The sequence below is a fragment of the Trachinotus anak genome, unplaced genomic scaffold, assembly GCF_046630095.1.
Source record: "Trachinotus anak isolate AG129_WGS33_773 ecotype Australia unplaced genomic scaffold, CSIRO_AGI_Tana_v1 ptg000001l, whole genome shotgun sequence".
NCBI classification, from domain to species: Eukaryota; Metazoa; Chordata; class Actinopteri; order Carangiformes; family Carangidae; genus Trachinotus; species Trachinotus anak.
This window is the reverse complement of record NW_027273852.1, coordinates 17,459,485-17,485,529: the sequence shown is the minus strand read 5'-3', so window position 1 is coordinate 17,485,529 and position 26,045 is coordinate 17,459,485. Positions and strand designations below refer to the sequence as shown.

At 42.3% G+C, this 26,045-nt stretch overlaps 1 protein-coding gene across 2 annotated transcripts in view; it reads left to right on the top strand.

Moving 5' to 3' along the window:
- The window catches only part of arhgap20 (Rho GTPase activating protein 20), a 99,813-nt gene that overhangs the window by 62,635 nt on the left and 11,133 nt on the right, over nt 1–26,045 (top strand). Inside the window, exons 1-11 of one of the 2 annotated variants that reach the window (XM_071481429.1) lie at nt 3,242–3,575; nt 6,642–6,727; nt 15,417–15,593; nt 16,952–17,101; nt 18,154–18,195; nt 18,559–18,643; nt 18,816–18,893; nt 19,394–19,460; nt 20,001–20,198; nt 24,075–24,265; nt 25,014–25,178. In XM_071481429.1, the coding sequence (XP_071337530.1) occupies nt 3,483–3,575; nt 6,642–6,727; nt 15,417–15,593; nt 16,952–17,101; nt 18,154–18,195; nt 18,559–18,643; nt 18,816–18,893; nt 19,394–19,460; nt 20,001–20,198; nt 24,075–24,265; nt 25,014–25,178 (1,332 nt within the window). In that variant the 5' untranslated portion in view covers nt 3,242–3,482. Of the gene's footprint in view, nt 1–3,241; nt 3,576–6,641; nt 6,728–15,416; nt 15,594–16,951; nt 17,102–18,153; nt 18,196–18,558; nt 18,644–18,815; nt 18,894–19,393; nt 19,461–20,000; nt 20,199–24,074; nt 24,266–25,013; nt 25,179–26,045 lie in introns of those variants that run through there. The other variant, XM_071481437.1, reaches the window with a different exon arrangement.

Below are 26,045 nucleotides of genomic sequence, written 5' to 3'. Positions count from 1 at the left end.
TGAGTTCTTCAAGTACTCTAAAGCTGCATATTGCTTTAAAAAAACACTGGGGGTGACCAGAAACTACACGGCAGTAGGGTTACAAAGAAATGCCAAAAGAATATTTCCCACCCAGATGTCATTTTTTCCATTTGTAGTACAGCCATACCTCAAACATTTGTCGCCCAGAAACCTCTGCAGGAAAAAAAGAAACAGTGGCTCTTTATTTATTTTTAGCAGGCAACATGGAAGTCTGGTTTCTTAAAGTAGCGGTCCTGGTGGAGGAGGTAGTGTCCATCCCAGGGTAGCGGATGCTGTTTTTGGGATACAGCAGCTTCCTGTCTGGTCAAAGCATCTCTTGCACCCATCCATCTTTCCACTAGAGCCTCTAAAACTGCTCCTCACGTGCTTGTGGCCTCTCCTCACCCTCCCTGTTTGTGAGCATGTGTATTTGTTTTCAAAGGAGGTGGGGAGAGGGGCAGAGTGCTCTGTAAATAGATATCTAGCTATGTATAGTGTGTGTGTGTGTGTGTGTGTGTGTGTGTGTGTGTGTGTGTGTGTGTGTGTGTGTGTGTGTGTGTGTGTGTGAAGGTGCATTCGTTCATGTGTGCACAGTGCAAAGTGCAACCCTAACACCCCAGCCCTGTGCAGACGAGGATAAAGCCTCCATGTGCAGCTTCTGTCAGAGCTCTGGCCTCTCTCCAGCTCATTTTCTCTCTCTGGAATTGACTGTTTTCCATCCAAGTCAATACTCTCCCCAGCTTCAGGTTTTCAATAGCCTGACCCCCCGGGCGTGACGGAGACATTCCCTTTCAGGCACACTTCAAAGGAAATGTCAGATGATATTCACAAGGACACATATTGATTCTGTGTCTTTCATTCAAGGGGAGAATCACTAGTGCAGATTAGGCCTCCCGTCTCTCCCTGACCTGAAGCCACTGGGCCGAGCTCGGCGCAGGCAGCAGGAGAATCGTGGAGTGTTTGGCTGCTGTCTGACAGCGAGGTGTGTGACCCACTTATGGGGATTTGGGCTGAATAAGAAAAAATGTGTTTTTGACTTATCACAGTGAAATGTGTTGCCTTTGCCATGGATACTGGAAAAAGAAACCCCACTCTGAGACACTTTTTTTATGTGTCGCAACCTGGCGTCTTCCAGTGACACAGTGGAACACTGAGGAGGCAGAAACAAAACAGTTCAGTGCAGTGGCAGTCGTGGTCAACCAGCGGCGTTTCCAACCACATTTCTGACACACCCTCAATTTAGTTTTTTTTTTTTTGCTTTGGATCCCTCCAGACAGGCGACTCCTGAAGAAGAAAAAAAAAAGCAGGAAACAAAAGCAGTCATTTAACCCCTAAAAGTAGGGCATGGGAAGAGCAGTTTAAGTTCAAGAACAAATATGACTTGGCCACACTGGACCCTCGATGAAAGGATGATTTAGCTGCTGAGTGAAGGAATGCAGTTTTCTGCTCATCAAGAGTTGAAGCCGTTCTCCAGACTGAAGCCAACAGTATTCCCTGGCTGTCATTTCATGCAGCTGGTGACATGATCAAAGGGGATGGCCGAGCACTATCAATGTTCTTATCACTGTATGCATGCTACTTTTCAGGGGACAGATAAGATGGAACAATTGTTGCATGCCTTTGTATTTGTGGAGAGGAGACAATGGTTTACAAAAGGCTGCTGTGGACAACAATCCTGTCAGGTAGACACTTTTTTTTTTTTTAGATTTTTCCGATGGCAACACAACCACACAGATGCAGCGTCATGTTTTTCTTGAAGAGGATTTGGTTTTCTTTTAAAAGGAAATGACCTAAACTAACAAATTGGTTTCCAAAGAGCTGCCTATTTGTAATGGTTTTCTACTTCCCGGTCTCTCTATAATATTTAGGTTCTAACTGTGAAACCAACGGACATAGCTCAGTTTGCATGCTCAACAAATAACCTTAGCTTTTACGGAGGTGTGCACCTTCAGGCTTTTGAAAGTAAACAGTTATTCTACAGTGAGGTATACTGTAGCTGTGGCTATGAGTCAGATGTGTCAAATGTGTCATACTGTGGACATTCCTCCTCATCAGTCATGTTATTCTTGGCCCTGGGAGCACATTCTTACACCTGGCCCGGACGCTCAGCAAACCGCACTCCTGTCGTACAAGAACAGTCAGCTTCTTTATGGTGCTGACTGCCAGACATGGAAAACACGTAATGGGCCCTTCACTTAAAAAAAAAGAACCTACACTTGTAGATACACAAGAAAGCTCAAGAGTTAAACCAATGCATGCTTTCATATTTTGTACATGAGCTGCATCAGGACATGCTGACAGGATATGACAGCCTGAGTTAATTCTGTCTTCAAAATAAAAGTGGTTAGAAACTGATGACGAGATGGGAGATCATCCATCATCTTACACTCAGAAACAACACTTTCATCAACATGTCAATCCTCAATTAAACCTCTTTTGTTGTGATACAAAAACCCCCAAAAAACAGTATTGTTAGCAACAGAATTATTAATAGTCAAATCAGATAAAAGACCAGAAAATTATGAACTCAGAGGTGTGTTGTAAAGTATAGAAAATGAATCTAACAGTAATAAACATTAGGCCTATAGTGGATATTATACTATACAGTCATAAATAAAAGAGTTAAATTTTCTTGTAATTATGAGTTACTTTCTTGTTCTGGGTGTTTCCATCAATATGATTTTCACGTTCCTCCAGGCTCCTTGTTTTTTAGTTTTTTAGTTTTTTATACAGTCATAAGGAGATTAATTCCTTGTGCATTTAAAAAACTGTTGCTCATAATTATTCTTGTTATTCCAAGATGAATACCTTATCAATGCAAACTTCTTGGTCAATAAAACATATTTAAATGCACCCAGATGCTGACTCATGGTCATATTTATGCCCAGATAAACTCCATAGCTGACAAGATGTGACCACAAAATTAGCTAATAAATCAGGGTTTTTGGGGCAAATTCCTTAACAAATCTCTATGTAATTAAATTACCAAAACAAACCCCAGTAAGTTACCTTCTTATCTCAGCTGTCCAGTCTTGGTCTGTTTTAGTGTTAATGTAACACTGGAAATTCACTTGCATGTTTGTAGTTTAACCCAGTGCTGCTAGCATTTGTCAGCAATGTGTCTTTTTATCACTTCTACTTAGTATTACTCACAAAAAGCAGGTAGGGTTCACGAGCCCTTCTTTTATTGTGAAAAGTAAGAGCGGAAGCTGCGTGTTTCACGCCGCTGACTTGACAACATGAGAGTGAGTCGGGGTGGACCGGAGCCGCAGCGCTCAGAACAAACAGCGCCCGCACAGAGACGCTCAGACCGGAGTTCAGTGCGCGGCGGTCAGCTCCTCTTCCTCTTCATCAGCTCCTCTCCATCATGGATTCTCCTCGGTTTATCGCCCTGCTCTCCGCCGGATAAACTTTGGACTTAACATTCATATCATGGGAATATACCGACGGTGCGCTCGGCCCCGTGGATCTGTACAGCCTTGATGGAAACCATGTCACCGCAGCAGGGGACCATGGGACAGAACAGGTCCGACTCCCTGGCGGGAGAGAGCAAGGCGCTCAGCGACAGCAAAAAGGTAACAGTGGCGCTTCTGTGTGGGACCTTGTGGTGCTGATGGACTGTTGACTCTGGACAGTTTGCGTCTTGCTGTCTGCGTTTTTGCGCACTGGGTTTTGCGATGCGCTCATTCAGAATAAATCAGTATAAAACAACTTCAGCTTTATGAGATGCGACACTGGTATTTTACGGTACCAGCATCATAGTCTTAAGATATCCCTGCAAGAGAAGTGAGTTTAGAGGGGATTTCTGTATAAAACCCAGACTTGTTAACTTTAATTGCTTCATTTCCATCATTTATTAGCAGATTACTGTACTTCTTTTTTTTTCTTAATTGTGTTGCAAACCTGCAGTTGTGTTGTGAGCTTCAAGCGAGCTCACTTTTTGGACTGGATAATGATGAAGTTGATGTTGGTGAGAGCTTCCGTGCCGTGCGTTTTAATTCTTTTTTTTTTTTTTGTAGTTTTAATAAAAGTCTAATTTAAACACCGTCTTTAGGTTTGTTTTATTGGACCTTTATCCCTCTATTCATCATTTATCACGTTTCAATAATTTAATGGATTTTTCTCATTGAAAACTCCTTTGGATTTTCTGTGCAAATAGGAGAATACAGTTTTAAGCCTCTGCATTGTGGTATTTTGTGATAATCTTCGCAAATTCTGACTTGGTTCAATAACTTTTTTTTTTTCTTTAACTTAGTCTGTGTCTGTGTTATCCTGAATAAAGCAGTATCTGACTGAGCTGAGGAGTCGAACAGAAAACAAACACTACAACAGGATAATGGGCTGATGATAGTGGTGATTTGTCAATGACTCCTGAGCCCTCAGTTCTGGCCCCTCTAAATCTAGGCTGCTCTTGTTTGCAGCAATAAACAAAACATTAAACACCTCTTTTTTTCCATTTGATTCATCACCTCTGACTTTGCTGTAAATGTTTGGCTGCAGGCATTTCTCCAGTTTCTGGTCCTTGACTCTGATGGGCACTGAGAGATCCGAGAGGTGCATCAGTGATCTTGCAGTAAACAGCGCCCCCCTCCAGCGCGTATTTAAAATGTGTAGCTGCAGGATGTGAGCAGTGATTGAGAGCATAGGTCTGCCCCCCCAAAAAAGAGAAATGCTGCAATAAGCTGCAGTTTGTGACAAAAAATACAAAAAAAAAAAACTGTGACTGTGACTGAAACCAACACAAACAACATCAGAAAGTTTAAACCTTTTCTGATGAAATCAAAGTCTGACTTTTGTATCTTGACATATGCTTCACTGTGTTGCCTAAGTGTGCAGAAAGAAGGCTGAGCAGAGTTTATGTTATTGGTAACAGCGCTTTAATGATGCCAACCCAGATTTATTCATTGTGTAAACTTGGCTGCAGAACAACAAAACCTCGACATGATGGTTTGCAGTTACACTACAACAGTTCCAGTCAGCAGCTCCAAGGACTCTGCTGGTATTGTTGTCCACATTGTTGTTTCCTTTTAAATCAAATCAGAAGATTTCATGTTTTTGCAAGCATTTCACCACCTCCCTGGGCCTGCTGTTTGTGAAATGTTGTCTTGTGAACCCACCAGTGTTGTTGCTGTAGCCCCCTCTTTGTTTCTGCTGAGCAGCTGCTGCAGTTTGTCCTGGTTTGGAAAGTCCAGCGCTCTGCTCAGCTTTGGGAAGTTGTGAGAAATGAGCTGTCAGCCGGAGCTTTGCCTTATCGTCGCTGACTGAGAGAATACTCTGAATGCAGAGTTTCCACATGCCTCCCTTCCACTCACGAGTTGTTATTCTTGAGATGTTTGTGTCAAAATGTTGAGGGTTCATCTCCAGCTGTACGTCACATGTGTGACAGGTACATGCATAACACGTATGTATACTGTAGATGTTGTATCAGTGTTTATGCTGCAGTTATCTGAAGTGACAACACTGCTGTGCAGGCTTCCTCTTTAGCCTCTGCACACACACACCATGATGGGACACATCGGAGTTCAACTTTTTTTTTCATCGTTTCATATCAGGGCTTTATGAGTACTTTCAATCACCTAACACCTGCAGGCAGAATGAACATGTCACTTTATGAACGTTACCGTCGCCTTCAAGCCTGATTTCACAGTCTTTTTGTACAGCAGTGTGTGACACAACAAGAGCCTGTGACATGGTGAAAATTGCCGACCTTGCAGACAGTTTCTGACATGAAGCTAATGAAAACCTAACCCCAACCTCAACCATAATATTTTCCCCTTCTGACTGTAAAGCCAGGTAAAGTCACCTAAAATGTAATTTGTGTTACAAATCTGACTGTGTGTTTTGATTCATGTATTTATTTCTGTACCTCAGGCCTTTTTGTCAGCCATGTTTTTCACTGTTACGTATCTTTGGAGAAATGAGAAGTTGTATCTTTCCTGCGTCACATTATTTGACATGAGTCCAATTCCTCCCTCAGCAGTTCTGTAGGAGAGGAATGTTACCCATAAGTCACTGCAAAACGAGTTAAGGAAGCAAAGTTTTATTTAATTTCGTCGCTACTTTTGAATTTTTTTTTTTTTTCCATGTTGAATGAAAGTAGTGTATGCTTGAGGGAGGCGCAGCATGTTTATGGCTCACGTGGTTTTGGTATGTTGTAAATAGATTAGGTTTAATTGAAATAGCTGCGGCGGCCACAGGGATGCCTGCCATACTTCTGTGAGGGAGCCTGCGATTTATCATGTTACAGTGAGAATAGATGAGGGATCATAAACATTGTGCAACTGCCAGATGACACATTTCTCCACCTCAATCTCCCTCCATCTTTTACCATTTAGCTCACTTCCTCTTTTCCCTTGTTGTTGTTGTCACTTCTGCTTTCATTCCAGTCAGCACCCGCCAACACACACACACACACACACACACACACACACACACACACACACACACACACTCTGGAGTTTGGTCTATTTCCCTGTCTGCCTACATTTCCTGCAGCTTTGAGTCAGTGTTGGCTGTGATATGTTATTCATCATGGGATGCCAAATGGTGCACAACCACCAACTCCAGTCACTACTTGCATTGACCCATCCTCCCTCTCTCTCTCTCTCTCTCTCTCTCGCTCTCTCTCTGTGACTGTGTAGAAGATGAAGACCTTGGCCCAAAGACGACAGTCAGCTCCCTCGCTGGTCATCAGCAAAGCACTTACCAGATCGAGAAGCACATCCAGGTATGAGCTCAGACACACACACACACACACACACACACACACACACACACACACACATGCACACACTTCAATAATAAAGAGCTGCTGTGGCACTGACATCATCGTTGGCCTGTAGTTTCTCAGCGGAGCAGTGGCTTCTCTCAGTCGACAGTGGCAGCTGCAGTAGAAAGCTGCAGTAGAAAGCTTAAACCCGCTGTGCAGGTTTTACTGCATCCTTTAAAGAGGTGATAAGAAAGAGATTAAGAGAAGTGATGCAGGTTAAAATCACCAGACTGCGTAGAAAACCTAGATGAAGGAAGTGGTCAGAAGTAGGAGGCTGTGCTTCATCTCTGGGCAAGTCCCCGGACAAATACATTAGATAAATAAAAAATAGTTTCAAACTGACTTTACAGATGAGATAATCTCACTAGATCCAGATTCTTCTCCCACCTTGCCCACGGGAGGGGTGGGGGTATCAGGATTTTCATCACCCTTGCCCACGATCACACAAATCTCTTCCTCTTCCTTTAACAGGGTCGGAAATAAGCCATTACAAACTCCAGGGGGGAAGCTTTTATTTACTAGAAACTTTAGTTTGTCTTACACACTGTGTTTAACTGTTGGAGTGTGGGGGGGGCAGCTTCATGGGACTTTGAGAGTTAAAAAAACAACCTTTCCCTCTTCAAAAGAATCAGCTTGTCTAAGATAAATGAACAGCTTGAAGTTAAACTGTCAAAATAAAATGCATCAGGACCCTTTAAGAAACGTTGTGGGGGTTCAAAGTTCTCCTCAAAGCCATTTTATGCTTTAAAATCTGGGTCATTATGCCATCTTATTGTCTCCAATGAGTAAGTGCCTGTGGATGAAAGTTTCTGACACGTTCCTGGTGTGTGTGTGTGTGTGTGTGTGTGTGTGTGTGTGGTTGCAGAGGGAGATCAGGCTGAACTGTGAAACTGGACCATTTAGACTAGTGCTGAGGGGAACTCTCTACACTGTTAAATGGGTCAACACTCTTAGGGCAGTGTATGTGTGTGTGTGTGTGTGTGTGTGTGTGTAGGAGAAAGTTAGGACAACTCACATATTCTGTTTGCAGGCACAGAGAGCGGCAGAGACAGGCGAGCTTTTGAGTGAAAGACAAATAGAGGCTGACTGACAGAGTCGCTTAGTCTGACCAAGTCTGACCAGTGTGTGTGTGTCTTAAAAGTCTCTCAGGAGGTATGGAGCCAGGGCTTGACACTCTTAGCTGTCACCCTTAACCTTTGACCTCTCATCAGGAGGTATATGGGCCAGCGGGGGCCATCAGGGGTCAACACCTCTCATGTCAGTGAGTGTGTGAGGTGTTCATTAATGTTCGGATGTGTGTGTGTGCAGGGGGTGCTACCAGGGGAGAGATGTGAAGGCCCAGTAGGTAGAGGTGAAAGATCATGAAGATGACTGGACCACTGGTCTGTCTCTGTTTCTCCTTTTCGTTTGGTTAAAGATTTTCAGGCCATTTAAACACTTTGGTAACTGTTGTATAAAAACTCTAACCCCTAAAGAGCTATTAATACACTTAATGGATACATCACTTCTGCCAACAACGCTTGGCAGTGACTTACTCATTACTGCATCACCACTGAGCTCCTTATCCAAATCCATCACACTGGCTCAGGTGTTATTACAAAGGAAGGAAAGTTATTATGCTATATGTGCCATGATTACTGTAACTCAGAAGCTTTTTTAGTTGTGAGTATTTTCTACAATCACAAAGGTTCTTAAGATATATATATATTTTTTGGGGGGCATTTTTTGCCTTTATTGACAGGACAGTAGAGAGTGACAGGAAAGGGGCAGAGAGAGAGGGGGAATGACACGCAGGAAAGAGTCGGGCCGGTCGAGAGTCGGGCCGGTCGGGAGTCGAACCAGCCCTCAGCTGCTAAGAGCTGAGCGCTGGTTCCCTCCATCGGGCCACCCACAAAGTGACGTTCTTGATAAAGTATTATAGTGTTAAATCACTTAGTCGCCTGCAGTTCAGGCCCAATCAGGAAGATTGTCCATTTCGGTTTCCTCTCAGTGTCTTTAAGGCAATCTGATGAAGATCTCTTCTCATGAGAATTGCGGAGCAAGTGGTTTGCGGGTGCATCTCTACTGAAATAGTGACAGTCACAAAGCCACGTTGGCTCTTTCACCTCAACCAGAGTGGAAAAATATTAAGTCTCAGTCACGTAACTGTATGTTTACTTTTACAGTTCCTGGTTATTATCACTTATAAGTTAGCAATCCATTTATCTGATGATAAAATGTGCAAGAATAGTTAATAGTTAGAATAAGCAGGACAGCTCAGCAGGACCCATTTCAATTTACAACAGATTATTATTGGTTTCCTTTACAAAAACACAAAATGTAACATCTTTTTAGTATAAATGCATATTTAAAGCATTTCCTTTTTATTAACAGTTGTAATAACACCAGTAACATAAGTGATATATGCAGGAAGCTTGTGTTTCTGCTGTTTTCACTGTCTCTCTTCTTGTCAAGCTTTCACCTTCATTTTCTTGGACATGAACAGCATCTGCTCTTTGTGCTACAGTCATAAATGTTTGCTCACTCATCCACCATGTAATAGTTCTATGGATAAAGCCAAGTCTTGAAGCAAAGATGATTTACTATCAAAGGACAAAGGATTTTATTGATATTCTTGATTTCATGCGCAGTAGCTCTTCTTTTAGCTCTCATTTAATGACTTTCTAACAATTGTCGATGTGGAAATTTAATTTATTTAAATGTTAGATGAGTTAGAAGTTGAGTGCCTGAAAAAATACACGTAAACATATAACATATTTTTTTAAATCTAAAAAAAACATATACAAAACTTATACATTTCAGGGCTTTTATATCCGAGGTTACTCTTTCTTTTGTTCTCTCTGTCCTGCCTTTCCCATCAGGCCAGGAAGCAGTGAGAGGCTCTTTGGCCTGCAGCTCAGCCACTTACATCACCTCCACATACACACACACACATACACACACACACACACACACACGCATACATACACACACTGCTGCACCTCATCCAGAAGTATAACCTCATCTCCCAGCCTGCAGGCGCACAGTGCAGGGTATTAAGGGTTCAAGCCGGAGTAAAAGTCCTCTTCCGCTCAGGCAGTGAAATCTACACTGGAGGGAGGAAGGTGACTGTATCCTAAAGCATAAAAACATATGATCGGCTGACAGCCTTTAGCTCATGCTTACCCACCCACAGCCACAGTGGCACCACAAAGTGACACACACACACGCAAATCCAAAAACCACCTGACAGAAAACACACCTACATATGTTTAATTCACTGGACACCCAACAACCTCTTGGCCCATTCTTCTTCACCCCAGCAGCCACACAATTGTTTGTATTAATATACTTGTCAGGATATTACTGTATTTATTTAACCTTAATTCTAATCTCCACCTGAAACTCGAGCCCTAATTTGCAGTTAGTGTTTGGAAAAAGAGAGGAAGTGTCCTCAGGTTGGGTGATTTCTGCTTTCTGATTTTTTTCTGAGGACAGCTGGCCCACGAAATGACAAATACATGAACACACACTCACTCGCACATCATGCAAAAGACATTTCCTGGTTTTAATAATGAGCTCTGCTAAGGATATCATGGTTGATAGCCGCTGGCCACTTCTCCTTTACTGGCTGAAAAAAAGGGAAGAGTTTCAGTATTGTGACCTCATCCGCTGGATGTGTGTATGTATTTCCTCTGGTTATATGGAGAGCACTGTGTGTCAGCGAGCAACAACTTTATAGTTTGCCTATGGAAATGATCTGGCGCAGTCAAAGTCAGTTCAGGGTTGAGGTGAGTGAACTGGAAACAGTTAAGAGACAGAGGGTGAAAGGGAGAGACAGCAGTAAGTTTGATTATAAAAGTGTGGTGTTATTCATGTTTCTTCACTGTAGATCACCTGTTAATGGCTAGAAGCTGCCCATGCTACTTATCAGTGTTTTATTATCAACACTGGATCAAATGATGTGTGTAATGTAAAAGTTGTCGCTTGTAGTGAAAAACCTGCAGAGAATCACCGCCCAACTGTGCAGCTCCCCTCATGTCTGCACAGCTTTTCAGCCTTTTTTAAGCTTGTTGTTTTGGTTAGGGTAACTTTGTTATCTATTTATAAAGAGTGGTCCACGATTCAGTCATTCTGTCCTTAAGAAAAGAATATATAAACAACAAAAGTTATAAAAAGTTACAAAAATATAATTAACTAAATATTTATAATATTTATATGATAATATACTATAGTTGGAGTGTGATTGAGAGATGTCTTTGTTATCATGTTTACTGCAGTTTTGTGGCAGTGATGAACAAAAGGTGCCACTGTGTATTTATAAGATGGTACTGACTGATTCGTGTTTGTGCAAAGTGACATCTTCTTTAATCTGCATGTTAACAGACACACACACTCTCTCTCTCTGTCTCTGACAAACACACACACACACACACTGAGCTGTCAGTTGGTGCTTGTCTGGACAGCCTTTGTCTGGGAGAAAGAGGTCAAATTACTGGTGATGCAGTCATCCTAAAGCAGAAACACACACACGTACAAGTTGACTGACCAGCACACACACCCTCTGACTTTCTTTTCCACAAATCCCTATAGGCACACACACACACACACACACACACACACACACACACACACACACACATCTTCAGTAAATCATCACCGCTCCTGTCTCCTCCTGGGTTGATGCCATAAAAACATAAAACGTTGTTGTAAATATAAAACTGGTGGCCTCAGAGTTTAACCTGGAAACCAGACCATGTTTATTCACTCTCACAGATGGGTCTGGACCCCTCCCATTCAGACAGATCTCCATCCACCCTGAAATGGGTCGGGCCAACCAAAGCCAGGTGTCTAAAATGGGGGCGGGTTTGATGCGATGACAGACAGAGTTAACAACCAAGATGGCCGCCACTGATGTGGGGAGGTCTGGCCAATCTGCTGCCCTGACTGTATTAAAGAGACTGGACTGTACATTTTCTCCAAAAGAAGAACAAACAACTGCACTTTGTTGATAAGGAAGATGTGTTTGCAAAACTAACGACAGGATTTGATAAGTTTAATTACCAACTCTGCACTACGTCACATGTTCCTTTGCTCTGATTGGTTGTAGTTCTATCCAAATCCATCCACATGTAGTTTTTCTGCGACCGTTGATAACGACCCTTGGAAACTAAAAATGAACTGACAGGTTCCAGACAAATTGGCCTGGTGATGCCAGACTGATCAGATTTTCTAAAGAAAAATAAAAATAAAACCGATGACACAGACGACATAGAAACACACATGAACACACACACACACACACACAGGGTCACTTGGAGGGTTGTTATTAATAAAGCTGAACAGATGGACAGAGTTATATAAGTGTGTGTCATGGCTGCCCTGAGGGAGTCCGTCTGCTCAGTCAGGGTCGACCATTTGACAGCTGAGGTGACGCTACGCTGTTGCTCAGCGACGGTGTTTCCAGTCACAGTGGTGTAGTGCTGTGAATAACAGATGTAAAATATGGACATAACTTAAGCTATTGGGATTATTAAGGTTTATTTATTTATTTTTATGAGAGAGAAAGAGAAAAGACATGAGTTGTAAAGTGATGATGAAGAGATAGAAGAAGAAGAAAGTGAGAGAGACACAAAAATGGGCTGAGAAAGGGAAGTGATGTGATGGACATGTTGGCAAAGAGAAAAGTGGAGAAGAAGAAGATAAACAGAGAGAGAGAGGAGAAAGAGACAGTTGTTGTCCAGCTGTTGTCCTCAGGGTGTATAGTACTTACACCTGTTGGATCATGGTTGTGTGAACTGAACTTCTCTCATCTCTATCTCATCCCAGCCTCCATGATTTAAGTCATGTTTTTCTTTTTTCTGTCTCTACTGTGATTCAACTCCAGACCGAGGACAGAGAGCTCTCTTGGGCAAATTTGATTTGGGTGATATCAATAAAACTGATTCATGCTGATATATTAAGCTTGATATACAGATCTCGCCCCAGGCTGCTGAAATATCCTCGCAGGGACACCGGGACATTAGTATGCAGTGTTGTGTGCTTCTTTGTACATCGGCCCCTTATTGTGTTTCAAAAAGTCAACAGTTGTCCCCACAAAGCTGTGCCCCGACAAAGGTGGCCATGTATGTGCGAGCGGGCCGAGCACTCAATTTATCAACATCACATGATATACAATGGAGCCATTAACTGCTCGTCCGTCAGATTCAAAGAGCGGCCGGCCTAGCTGTCAATCTCACATTCAGGAGGGAGGGATGTGTGGTGAATACGGAAGATGTCGTCTTTTTTGGGGCCGTGAGATGTGAAAGAGGCTTTACAGGAAGGTTTGTCCATATGCATAAGTGTGTGTGTGTGTGTGTGTGTGGGCTGTTCTGACAGGCACATTTCCCGGATCTGCCTTCACAATGAGAACAGACGAGGATGTGTGCAGCTGATAAGCTCAATGGGAATTGAATTGAAATCCCAGTGCAACTTAATCAGGGAACCCAAAAATCCTCCGAGCCTCCCCCTGCAGTGGCGGTTCACCCTAATCCTGATGCTGGGTGACTCACATGTTGAACTTTATTACTTCTTTGCAGAGGAAACTTAGACAAAGGGAAGGGGGTGAAATATCAGAGAATAACATGGAGCTGAAGGAGCTGACACCAGAAATGAAGATTTGCACACTGTAACTTCTTATCTCCCAGAAAGAAAGGCTTGATTCAGAGGAGTGGTGCATGAGTTATGTAAATGTTTTCAAATGGGGGTGAAATCATTTCACAGTGTAACACATGGAAAGTATTTCCAGGAAAAATTGCTGATTGTTTTGCAACTGTCAATTCTGTAACTGTTAAAGCAGCATGTTGTCATGTGTTTGATTCAGTAAGTAAAAAAAAAAAAAAAAAAAAAACAGAAAAAAAGGACGTTTTCCTCTTAACCCATCTTTCACCCCTTTTTTTTTCCTGTTTGTATCCAACTGAGCCTCAGTGTTTAATTGGCTACATTCATGGCTTTTAATTGAATTCACTCAGTTGGATTTATTTTTGGAGGGCGCACAAAGACAGATGAAAAAAGGGGAGCACTCCAGCGGAGTCGTCTGTTCTTTGTTAATTAATTACGTAACCGATCACTTACGCAATGAAGCTGGAAGGATTTTGGGGTATGAGAGAATTCAAGCCTCTCTGTCCTCCCAGTAAGAATTGAACTACTTCTTGGCGCTTTGTTGAAGGGGCTTACCAACAGAAGTGTGCGTGTATGTGTGTGTGTAGTCCTCAAGGATGTCCATTCGTAAGAGAGATATAAACTATGTTAAGAAATGGGTGTGTACATGCGTGACTGGCCAGAGTGTGTGTGCACATGTTTGTGTACATGAAAGAGACACAGAGAGGCCGAGACAGAGATAGAAAATGTGTATATGTGTGTGTAAGTGGAGATATTATAGGTCTTTTATCTAGTGGTGAAGGGTAAACAGGAAAGGATGGAGCTCTCAAACTATTTCCTCTTCCTCCAGAAATTCCCCCACTGTTTACATCTGTCCATCAGTGGCACATATTGACAGCAGGGGAACAGATGCCAGATAGACATTTTTAATTAAAAACAAAAGTATTTCTGTAACGAGACAGCAGGAATTTTTATAGAGCCTTTAAAGTGATTTATTGACTGAAGAAAAGTAAGAAACAAAAGAGACAGAGGAGACGAGGTTTCTGGATGAGCGATTCATTGCAAAATGAAATGGCAGTCAGTCACTATTGACCTCAGACCTAACAGTAGAAGTCCCATTGATGCTGGCAGGAGCCTCTGTAGTTCCACTCAGCCTCTCCTGACTGTTTCAGTTTATAGAGCCATCTTTGTGCAGCTCCAAAACATGCAAATAATGTTGAACAGCTTTCTCCAACTAGCTTATGCAACGTAATACATGATTTGTAGCCAAACGATTGCACTGCGGGTCCAAAAGTCCTATATTTATTTTACTAACAGTGCTTGATTGTGTGTGTGGTTGCGCCCGTCAGGAATCAGTAAAGAAAATGCAGTAAATAATGAGGTAAATATTCCATTGTTGGGCTTTAAAGAGGCTGTACAAGCTGTTTGGACACTGGTCTTTTCACAACCTCTTCCAAGTTTTGTTCACAACAACATGGGCCTCATGTGTTTGGAAAATCCCTCAGTGCAAATGCAAGGGAGTAAAAACACTGCAATAAAGGAGAGCATACAGTCAAATGTGTGTGTTTGTGTGTGTATGGGTGTATGTGTTCAGTTGTGATCTTGCAGCCAGTGTGAAGCTCAAAACAAAACTGGCCTCCATTGTTTGATTCAGAGTCTAAGTTGGATTCTTCAGTGTTTACTGAGACTGTAACTTATTTAACTGATGCACTTTTCATATTTTATTCTTGGAGATTTATCAAATATGTATCAGGTAAACTGGGCTCTGACTTTGACATCTGCCAGGTTGAATCCTTTAATAGCCTTGAAAAGAGAGATTTCCCTGAAAGTAGATAATTTCACAGCGTTTATGGGGCTTGGTGCTTTGCTCAGTGGAAGCTTTACAATAGTTGTGGAGGGAGGTGAAGAGAATTTGAGCCTAACCACTGCCAGTGCTGGGGTTCACACCACACATTTCTCCTTTGGTGATTGATAGAGTATTTGATTCTGTGTGTCTGTGTCATGTGTTTGTCCCGGGTTTGTCCCCCAGGGAAAGCTGCCTGACTCCAGTCAGCCCAGAGTCGTGTCCCCTCGTCCAGGCCTTACTGGCCGAGTGTCCAGGCCGCCTGTTCCTGGGTCACGCCCAAACGCAGCTAAAGACAGGCCTGCAGACGCAGGAGAGACACCTCTTCCTCTTCACGGACACACTGCTCGTCGCCAAGGCCAAGTAAGTTTCCTCTGTTTTGTGAAATGACAGAGAGAATAAGCGAGTGTATGTTTATGTGGCTGTGGGAGTGAGACGGAGAATGGAGACAAGGAGACGTAAACAGGAGAAAGTAGAGAGAAACAAATTTGAGAACCCAAGAAACAACATTTCATCTGTTCCTATTTGTTCTTCTAACACTGATAGCAAACAATAATCTGCATCTTTCCCTCCGTTCTCCTTCCCTCGCTGCCTGGCTTCTTTCACTTCTCCCTCCCTCACTTTGCCCCAGTATGTAATTATTTCCCAGCCAATTAAATCCATATGAAGCCTGGCTCAGATCAAAGCCACACTGGCCTGCCTACAGTATGGGGCTCCCCACCCACGCACTGCAACACACACACACACACACACACACACACACACACACACACACACACACACACACACACACACACACACACACATTTAAAAATAGAAACTTAAAGAGCACACAAGTTTTTTGAAGTCCACAAACACACACATACATGCACTTATATGCACATACAAACACATAGACATGTAGAGACGGAAACAGACTTCTGCTCTATGTACTTATATATTTACTGTACATACACACCCCTCAGTTCAGACACAGCAGGACCTCTGTGGTCTGTCCTGGGAGTCATGTGCCAGTGGGCGGAGTTGACCCTTCCAGCACAGAAAGCATACGCTATAATTGGCTTTATTACATTGTGGCTGAACTCAGGGTGAGTTAGAGGAATGTGTGTTGGCATGTGTGTGTGTTTGAGAGAGACTGATGGAGAAGAGGTTTATCCATGTGCATGTGTGTGTGCGTACCTTTGTATCCGTGTAATAGCAGGGAGAGGATGTGTGTATTCCACATGTGTGCACTTGGAGTTTCCCTCTCTGTAATCACAGATGTAGTGGTGCATAAATACACTTGTGCTGTGCATGCCTGTGTTTAACCTCTGAAAATAGCCCAACCTTTTAATATTTTGCTTCTATATTAAGTATTTTTAAAAGATTGCCATATGTCAGAGGTTTATGGAAATATGTTATTTGAAGAAAACTAAGTCAGACCAAACTACAGGAGATCTAAATAAGTTCCTTGTGGAACACCTTAATAAGGGATCTTCGTGTTTTTTTAGTTCCTCACACTAATATTTCTCCTTTATGTTTCTTGAAGCCATAGTACAGAGCTGAAAAGACAAGTCAGTTAATTAATTAGCTGATGGACAGAAAAAAAGTAATTCATGAAACAAAAATGCCATATTAGCTGATTCCAGCTCCTCAAATGTGAGGATTTTCTGATTAGACTGTTTGAAATAAATCAGTAATGTGGCACACTTTTATTTATCTTTTTTTTTTTTTTTTAACAGGTCTCCCACTCACTTCAAGGTGAAGGCCCAAGTCCGAGTGTGCGAGATGTGGACGGCCAACTGCATGGAGGAGGTGTGTGAAGGAAGCACCAACCCAGAGAGGAGCTTTGTCATGGGCTGGCCCACCAGCAACTGTGTAGCCACCTTCAGGTACACACACACTCACACTCACACACAGTACAGCAGGGCAGCAAGTAAGTTTGGCCTTTTTCTAACCCATTACATGTTGGGCCAGAACATAAACAAAGGCTACTTTTAAGTAATTGATTGATAAAAATGCAACTTCAATTTACTTTATTTTGTAGCCTCAGTCATGTATTATACGTTAGACTGATTCATTGAACTGGTGTTATTTTTTCATATCACATCATATGTCTGCTATTTCAGTATAATAAGCATCTTCAGGTGGGAGGTGATTCTCTATTTCAACATCAGCTACATCTTAATGTGAGACTGTCAGTTCGATATTGTAAGATTTAACAAAAGAAAAATAATAATCTGGCGGGCCAGATATTATTGCTGGCGGGCCAGTTTTGGCCCGCGGGGCCGCCAGTTGCCGACCAGTGCAGTACAGCATGAGCCAATTGTTCACATTCAAGAAGAGGAATGCCTGGAAAATGAGCCATAGTTTTATTTTTCCTAGATTATTTTAATTTAATCAAACAAGAGGAAAATGTAACTGATGTTCCTCTTACATAACTTCACTTGGTGCATCTGCGCGTGTTGCATGACAGTTATTCAACCCAAACACGCTAAATGTATTTCTAAAATGTCTCTCTGAGTCACTCAAGTATTCTTCTGTGAGAGTACACTGTGTTCTGAGGTTTAGATGTACATCACAGAGGGGAACTAAAAACTGAACACGTAACCACAAAATCCATAAACCCTTAAGTCAGTCATAAACCCACTGAACCCACCCACAGTAAGACTGGAGTAGATAACCACACACGCACAAACAAGCACAAACATGCAACACACATGTAAATACATTTGTATATACTGTGCTGTATATTTGCACCTGCCTGGATGGCGCACACTCACGCTCACCCATTACATTTTTCATCAGCAGGAATCCGGTCATAGCTTGAGGCGAAGTCTGCGGTTTTTACCCAGCAGGAGTTATATAACTGAGCAAAACAGGCAACTGTTTTTAACATGATTTCCTCTGATTATGTTTTGTCGCTCTCTTTACTCCTCTTCAGCTCTGAGGAGCACAAGGACAAATGGTTGGCACTCATCAAAAGGTAAATTAACCTGGCTGATACTTTGTTTGCAGTGATTTGTTTTTGTCGTTTTAGCTCAAAATTTATTTGTATTTATTTATTAATTTGATTTGGATGGAACAGAAGTGATTAAATAGAAGCCAGCTCGCAGTGAATTAGAGCAGCCACAGTGCAAATGAATGGAAATCAAGTGGATCTGAATCACAACACAGCCACGAGATTTCAGATTTTACAGCTAATGCATACATATGTGCATGACTGCATGAATTCCAAATGTTAATCCCCATATTATGGTACTAGAACGGCCAATGAATTTAACTTGCATTTAGATGCTCTTTTCATTTTAACGCTGACCCCCTCCCTTTGTTTTTCCTCTGCACTCAGTCGGATAGTTGAGGGAAAAGAGAAGGATGACCCCAAGACCATTCCACTCAAGATATTTGCAAAGGATATTGGAAACTGTGCATATGTAAGCTTCGCCGCTTTCCTCTTTATTGCTTCTGTCAGCACAGAAATGAATATTGTTTGATCTCCTGGTCTGTCCTTAAGTGGATAATTAATGACATCAGCAGCAGTGCAATCATTTATTAACACACGAACGGCCAGATATTTCCATAATGTCTCCAAAATGTTTCCACCAGGCCAAGACGCTCGCGGTCAGCAACACTGACAGCACCACTGATGTCATCCGCATGGCTCTGCTGCAGTTCGGCATATCAGTGAGTAACCAAAGACCACTGTTGATACTCAGCTTAATATCCAGTGACTGTACTTTGATGTGATGTTAAAAACAGTTTCAGGCAAATCAGTGATGTGAAAAGTAGCCTCTGTTGCAGCTGGACTTTAGAAATAAGGTCTGTTAAACATCTGCATCTGCGGAGTGAGAACATCAATACTAGACTGTCTGAATAAAGGATTTCCAGTGTGAAGCATGTGTTCATATATATAGTATGATTTTTGACTTTTTACCAAGATTTGTAATGTTTTACAAAATGTTTCAGCATTTTTTGAATGAAACCACATCTAAACAAAGATAGTTTAGCATTTTAGCATTTTGTGAAACGGCACAAGAATCAGTTTGTGCTACAGTCTTTGTAGACTTTCTTTGCACTACAGATATGCATTCGTTAAGGTAGCTTGACAGGTAAAAGCAGGACAGATATGAATTTCTAATTTAGACAGGAAAATAAATTTGTTAATGCTCTTCTTCTCTGTGTAGGGTTGTGTTAAAGACCACCGGTTGTGGGTGAGCTCCAGTAAGGACGACCCTCCATACCCTCTCATTGGTGAGCCCACCTGTCATAGACATGACTGAGTAAAACCTTCTTGTCAAAACACAACCAGAAAAAAAAGATAGAAAACTACTCTATTCATTTTTTAGATGCTCTTAAGAAAGGAATTCACCTCCACTCCTAAGATTGAGGATAACACATGTATGTTCATTCAAGTTTAACAATAAAACATCCAATCTCATCCCTCCACAATGAATTTTTTGGAGGATCAGGCAGTGGTAATGTTGAGAATAACCATAGTGGGGGGCCACTTCTGAACAAAGAGAAGTGGTTCACCAAAAACTGAACATCTGGGAGCATTTCAGAGCAGTTAGTTGTGTGACACAGTGGTATTTCTTTGACATTTTGTTACCATAATCTTTTGTTCTGTAGTTCACTGTGAATTCCTAACATCCCAACTCCAGATTAGTGATTCATCATTGCACAACTATAGTTCTGTCCTAATTTGGATCAGATTTTTACTTTGGCTCCATGCACAGACTGCACATACCAGACTCTTCCCCTCTGACCTCTGGACCCTGACCTCTCATTCAGGCCACGAGTTTCCCTTTAGCATCAAGATGAGCCACATTCGGGATGGCGGGAGCAGTGCTGGAGGAGTTGGGAGGGATCCAACGAGTCCCACAGACTGTCCAGGGGTGCTGCTGCTGGACCAGTGTCTCCCTCCGGACACCCAGTGCCAGTTCATCCTCAAACCCAGCAAGGTTGCCCCAGGACAGGCTCAACTTATAGGTAAGACAGCCGGTCGGGACCGAAGTTCTCAGACCCTTTTCAAGAGGTAACATGGTGACGTCATGGGGCATTCTCCTAAATAAGAGGAAGGTATATTTCAGAATCAAGGGCAGTTTTTGCATGTGGGTGACTTCAAATAGCTGTGTGAACTTCAAAACCAAGAATTTCTTATGGAATTATTCATGTTTATTATCAGTGGACCGTCTCTGGCACAGGGAAGCCAACATGCTGCTATTTTACTTTATTTTTCTTTTGGGTCTAATTTGGAAAGAGGCTTAGTCTTCCATAAATGTTAAAAGTTAGTCTTCGTAATTTGGATTTTAACCTGCATCAAGGCAACAGGCCATAAACAATGTGTTTGAAAAATGTTTTTTCCCCAATATGACAGTTGAGGTTTCCAAGTAGATGGTTGGTCAGCGTCAAGAATGCATCCATAAATCTAGCTCTGTGAAACCACAAGAAGAAGTATGAGGGTACAGACGTATTATTGCAGAACAGACAGTACTTCCTCAGAATTTGTTTCACTTACATAAACCATTTCACTTTGTTTGTGCTTGTTTTTGACACTCTGAGGTGAACCAGCCATGTTGATGGATCTGAGGATGAATCAATAGCTGAACGAGAAGAAAAGGAGTCATAGAGAACGGTGGGAAAGGAGATTTTAGCGGACAAGGGGTTGCAGCAGGGGTTAGGACAGACGCAGTGTCAGAAAAAGAAAAACATCAGGCAGACAAAGGGGAAGAAACCCCAGAAGGGAAGGATGAGTGTGAGAATAGGAAGATGGAAAGTGAAAAGAGGTGACACAGCTATTGAGTAAGTCTGAAGGTCAGTGGGGGTAAGGAAAAAGAAACAACAGACTATAACAGATAGAGAAGGAGGAATTTACTGAAACGGGCACCTCAAAAGAGGGAGGGACAGAAAAAGGAGGTGGACGGGAAATAAAAACAAGAGGACGGAAGACAGGAGCAGGGACGAGCTGCGGACACAGAGGACGGGATGGAAAAAGAGGAGATGAGTTTTAGAGGAAAACAAGTTGAGAAGAAAAAGTGTGTTTTCCAGTCAAGGAGGCTCCAGTTTGCCAACCACAAGCTTCGCCTCAGATTCCTTCGCCTCAAGCATAACAGCATCTTACATAATCACTCCATACCAGCTCGGCTGCCATAGAGGCTTAATCGCTCACACCCAAACCCGAAAGCTAACGAACGTGTGTGTTTATTGTGCTGAAGCCCCTTCGTAGGCGTGTGTTCTTAAACAATCCTGAGAGTGTTCGATACTCGGTGCGGTCCACACGTTTCAGCTGGTAACATAAACAATATTCAGACCTACTCACAGCCCATAATTATGCCAGACTGTGCATTCTCACTGGTAGCAAGAGGTCTAGTCTGTTTCTATAGCATTAGCATCTTGTCTGTCCCTGACAGTGGACACATCCTACAGAGCCTGAACACCATCACCAGCCCCGTCATCCACAAAAACACACCATCAAACAGCCAGACGGTGGTTCCAGGTGGTTTAGTGTTGATTTACGAAGTAAGGTCAATCAGTAAGAGCTGAGAATCTATCAAGATCTGTTTTATGCAATGGAAGAAATATGGGAAAAAATATCAAGAGGTAGGGTAGGAACAGCCAAACTAAAATTTTCTGATGCGGCAGTAAAGTGGCAGTTAAAACAACTGCCTGGTTAGAGGAGTATTGCTACATAGCCAGCATTAACAGCAGTTTACCTGCCAGTCTTTCCTGATAGAGCTTCAGACGTCGCTGGGTTTACAAGACAGGAGGTTATAATATGAAGCAGCTACTTCTTCAGGGCAGACGAATGACATTAAGAATGATGAAACAGAATGACAACACGGGCAGAGGCTAGCTGGTTAGTTTAATTAAAACAAGAACTACTTGGTTATTAAATTAAGCACCGCTGACTTGATTACATGAAGTCTCTATTAGTTAATTTCTGGTCTGGCTAAACTAGTCCTGCCTGGTCTTGTGTTTTATTGCCCATGAAGAGAAATACTACATGCAGCACCTGTTTTGTAACACGCCAGCAGAAGATTATAGCAGGATGACAGACGTTGCCCACCCAGTTCACAAGCAGTCTGTCTCTGTTTCCTCATTCCTCCTCTCCAAAACTGTTCCTTGACTGCTGTAATGATGTAACGGCTGATTTACAGCGAGCTGATGTTTTTTCAGCGAAGGCGAGGCCCACTGAGAAGTGCCAGAGCACACCAGTAATTCTGTTACTGTTGAACTTTGGTCCAGAGTGTATTAGGGCATGACGCCACAGCAGATTGTTAAATAATGGACTCTATGTGAGGTATGCCACATATTTTTTGGGCCCTTTTGGGCTGCAGGGTCCTCCACCCACTGTAAGAATCCTCCGTTTGTTGGGAGAGTCCCACCCTTGGATACAAACCACAATCACTTAATAATATAAATGTTATTATTTCGAGATCGTTGGCAAATCAAAGTTACTATAATTACATTATACTACAATGGATTTACTGCAGTACTTGAAGTTTGCAAATTTAAAGATGTCAGTAGTTTAGATGGATATTTTAGAGTAGATCAAATCTAGAGAAGTGCTCCGATTAATCCTTATTTTTATTATCAGTTCATTGATTGAATTTGAAAAGGTGAGCTTGTTTTATCCAATCAAAAGCCCAAAACCAGCTAATGTTTGGGACTTTGCTATAATAAATATAATAAATAACCTTCAAATCAATTACTATACTGTGAATCAGTTTTCTGTCAGCTAATCAATTAATTGCTAATTGTTTTCAGCTCTACTCCTTTATAGGTATTCGTACTAGAACTAGGAAGGCGCTGCAGTGTCTCTGAAGTTGGTCGCTTATTTTCTCTGGCAACATAGGCTTGAATCACGTTTCTCCTTGTGTTGGTGTTAAGTCATTTTGTGTAGAGGTTGAACAGTAAATGTTTGCTGTATGTTCTCATCGACATCTACTTCAGTGCACGCACACTATTCAGTTGCATAACTGCAGAAACACGCTGCGCTGTTATGTCAGAGAGATCACACAGACACAGACAAGACATCGCTGCAGACGGACACGCAAACACAAACAACACAGGTAGACATTGTGACCTGGCATCACTGAGCACTCAACAAGAAACTCACAGTCATAAGCCTTAAGACACACACAGAGGGCCCCATAGATGTCATTTCACACACATGCATGGATAAACAGAGACACCGGCACACACTTCAATTAAAGGGTTCTCTCGAGCGTGAGGCCATGTCTACGTGTTCCTCTCAAACACTGAATCAATGGCTCTTTCTTCTTGTGCCTCTCTGGTGTCTTTCTCTGTTTTACATTATCCATCTACGTCTCTTTCGCTCACTCACCTACACCTTTTTTTGGCTGTAATTATGCAGCAGAATTTTTCTTTTTGGGACATTTTGTAAGCCTTTATTAGACAAGACAGTGAAGTATGGCCAGAGTCCGGCCAGTAGAGAGTCAAACCTTAGAACATTTGCGCTCATGTTGTATGCGCCACAACCACTTGGTGGTTATTGGGTCGCCCCCTCACGGCTGAAATTCAGCAGACTCCTGAAAGAATCAGTTGACTTGTGTTTTTTGTGCAGGTCCTGCTTTTTGCCATTAGATGATTTTCATTTCTTTGCCATAAGTCCTGCATTATACTGTTATACTATTCATGTGCATGTTGAAAAAGTCCAACATCTATGACTTCAAGGATTCTTAACAATTATTAAAACATTACATAAACCATTACATAGGCCACAGTTTTGCAGTCTGGTGAATCAGTGAACATTGCTGGATATTGCACAGTTGCATTCTGGAGACTTCAACTCAAACGCAACCGAGGCCACAGCTCACCTCTTCCTGTTCCGTCTTTCTGCAGAGCCTGGTCAGCAAAAGTCTTTTAAGAGGAAGAGGTCTCTGATCAACTGGCCTTTCTGGAGAGGCTCCAACACGCAGCTGGACGGCCTGCCCCTGTCCCCAACCTCGCTCTCTCCTACTCAGGGACGGCTGTTCGGACGACCCCTGAGCTCCATCTGCTCTCCAGACCACAGCCTGCCCAAGCCTGTCATGGTGAGCTGAGTGGAGGTCATGTACACCAGCAGGAGGGGTCAGGACCCTGTCTGGAGGGGGTCACAGGATGATTTGGGAGTAGACAGTGTATGCCAGCAGGGGAAGGGGAGCTTCAGCAGGAAAAGGAAGTCAGCTCATTTTTAGATTTTTTTGGAGCTTTTGTCTGAGAGCACCATAACCATTAACTGTTACTGTTAGATTACTGCATTATGAATGAATTCATGCTCATATTAGACTGTAGTGATGGCTCAGATAAACAGGTCAGGTTAAAGACAGAAGTTGCTGGAATTACCGGAGAAGTGAAACTCCATCTGTTGGATAAACAATTCAGAAAAAATGTTTCCTGTCTGTTTCTATGGTGCTGCAAAGAACCATTTTAGAAAGGCCAAACTCGATCTACATGGAGACTTTTAATTGGTTCCTGGAGCCATAAAACTCAAAGGTGTAGATATTCCTGCAATCTCATTTCATGAACCCTTATCCACATGAAAACTTGCTGAGTAATCCTCCTAGTCTGACGTCCACTGAGTTCTTCTTCTCTTTGTAAAAATTTGAAAACCCATTTGAGGCTGCAGGAAATTCAGACAGATTCATCATATATGTCCGAGTGAAATTTAGATTCTAGGAAATAATGAACCCCCCCAAAAAAAAGCTAAATCCACTTTTAGTTTTAAACAACACTGTTCCATTAAGAAAATTGTTTAAAAAAAAAATTTGTATGTAACTTCCTTTTCACTGTTCCCTCCAGGACATGTTGGTGTTCCTGTACCTGGAAGGGCCCTACACCAGGGGCGTCTTCAGGCGGTCAGCTGGGGCCAAAGCCTGCCGGGAGCTTCGGGACAGACTGGACAGTGGGACTGAGGACCCAGACATCTCACACCAGTCTGTGTTCATCATTGCTGCTGTCCTCAAGGTAACACAAACACACACACAGACACACACACACACACACACACACACACACACAGCTCTGCCCTGTCTCACTTGTTTGAAACCAGACAACAGAAAGCAGGAACGACTGATGTGTGTCCAAAGTCACATAAGTCCAGACAGGATAATCTGTCTCTGCACAGCCAGGCAGGCTGCCAGTCACACACACAAGGTGCAGCATTGTTCCACATCCAGGCCAAACAGTCGCTGCAGCACCGGGCATCCAGGGAGCAGCTGAGGTGGTTTGGGATTTTTTTTTTTTTTTTACACAAAGCTGATTCATCTTGTTTCTTTGACTTTGCTGTGCTTTACCTGTGTTCTGCACAGGGGACATGTCCAACACTAAAAAATGTAGTTAGTCCACTGACAGAAAAATAATTGGTGCCTGATCCTAATAATAACTTAAGTATTTAAATTATTTCCTAAATTAAAATTCAGTAATATGGGGGCAGTCAATCAATAAATGAATATTCTTTTAGACAGTGTGCCACTTTTATTGCTGAAGGGATCCTTATATACAGTATTATGAAAGAAAGCCAATTCAGGATGAACTGTACATTAGTGTCTTTGCTCTTATTTCCTCTTTGTCTCATTGTTGTTTTGATAGTGTGGTATTTTACTTTTTGACGTTGTTATGTTGATGGGTGTTTCAGTTAATTCCTTAATGTGCTTCATGCACCAGAGGACCAACGTTATGTCTTATGTTTTAATATAGTTTAGTTTTTCATTTTTACTAAAGTGAAAATACAAAACATTTGCTGAATACAGCTTCTCAAATGTGAAATGTGAGGGTTTGCATTACTTTGCATGTGGGGAAATTGGCATAATTTTTTCCTTTTATAAATGATTA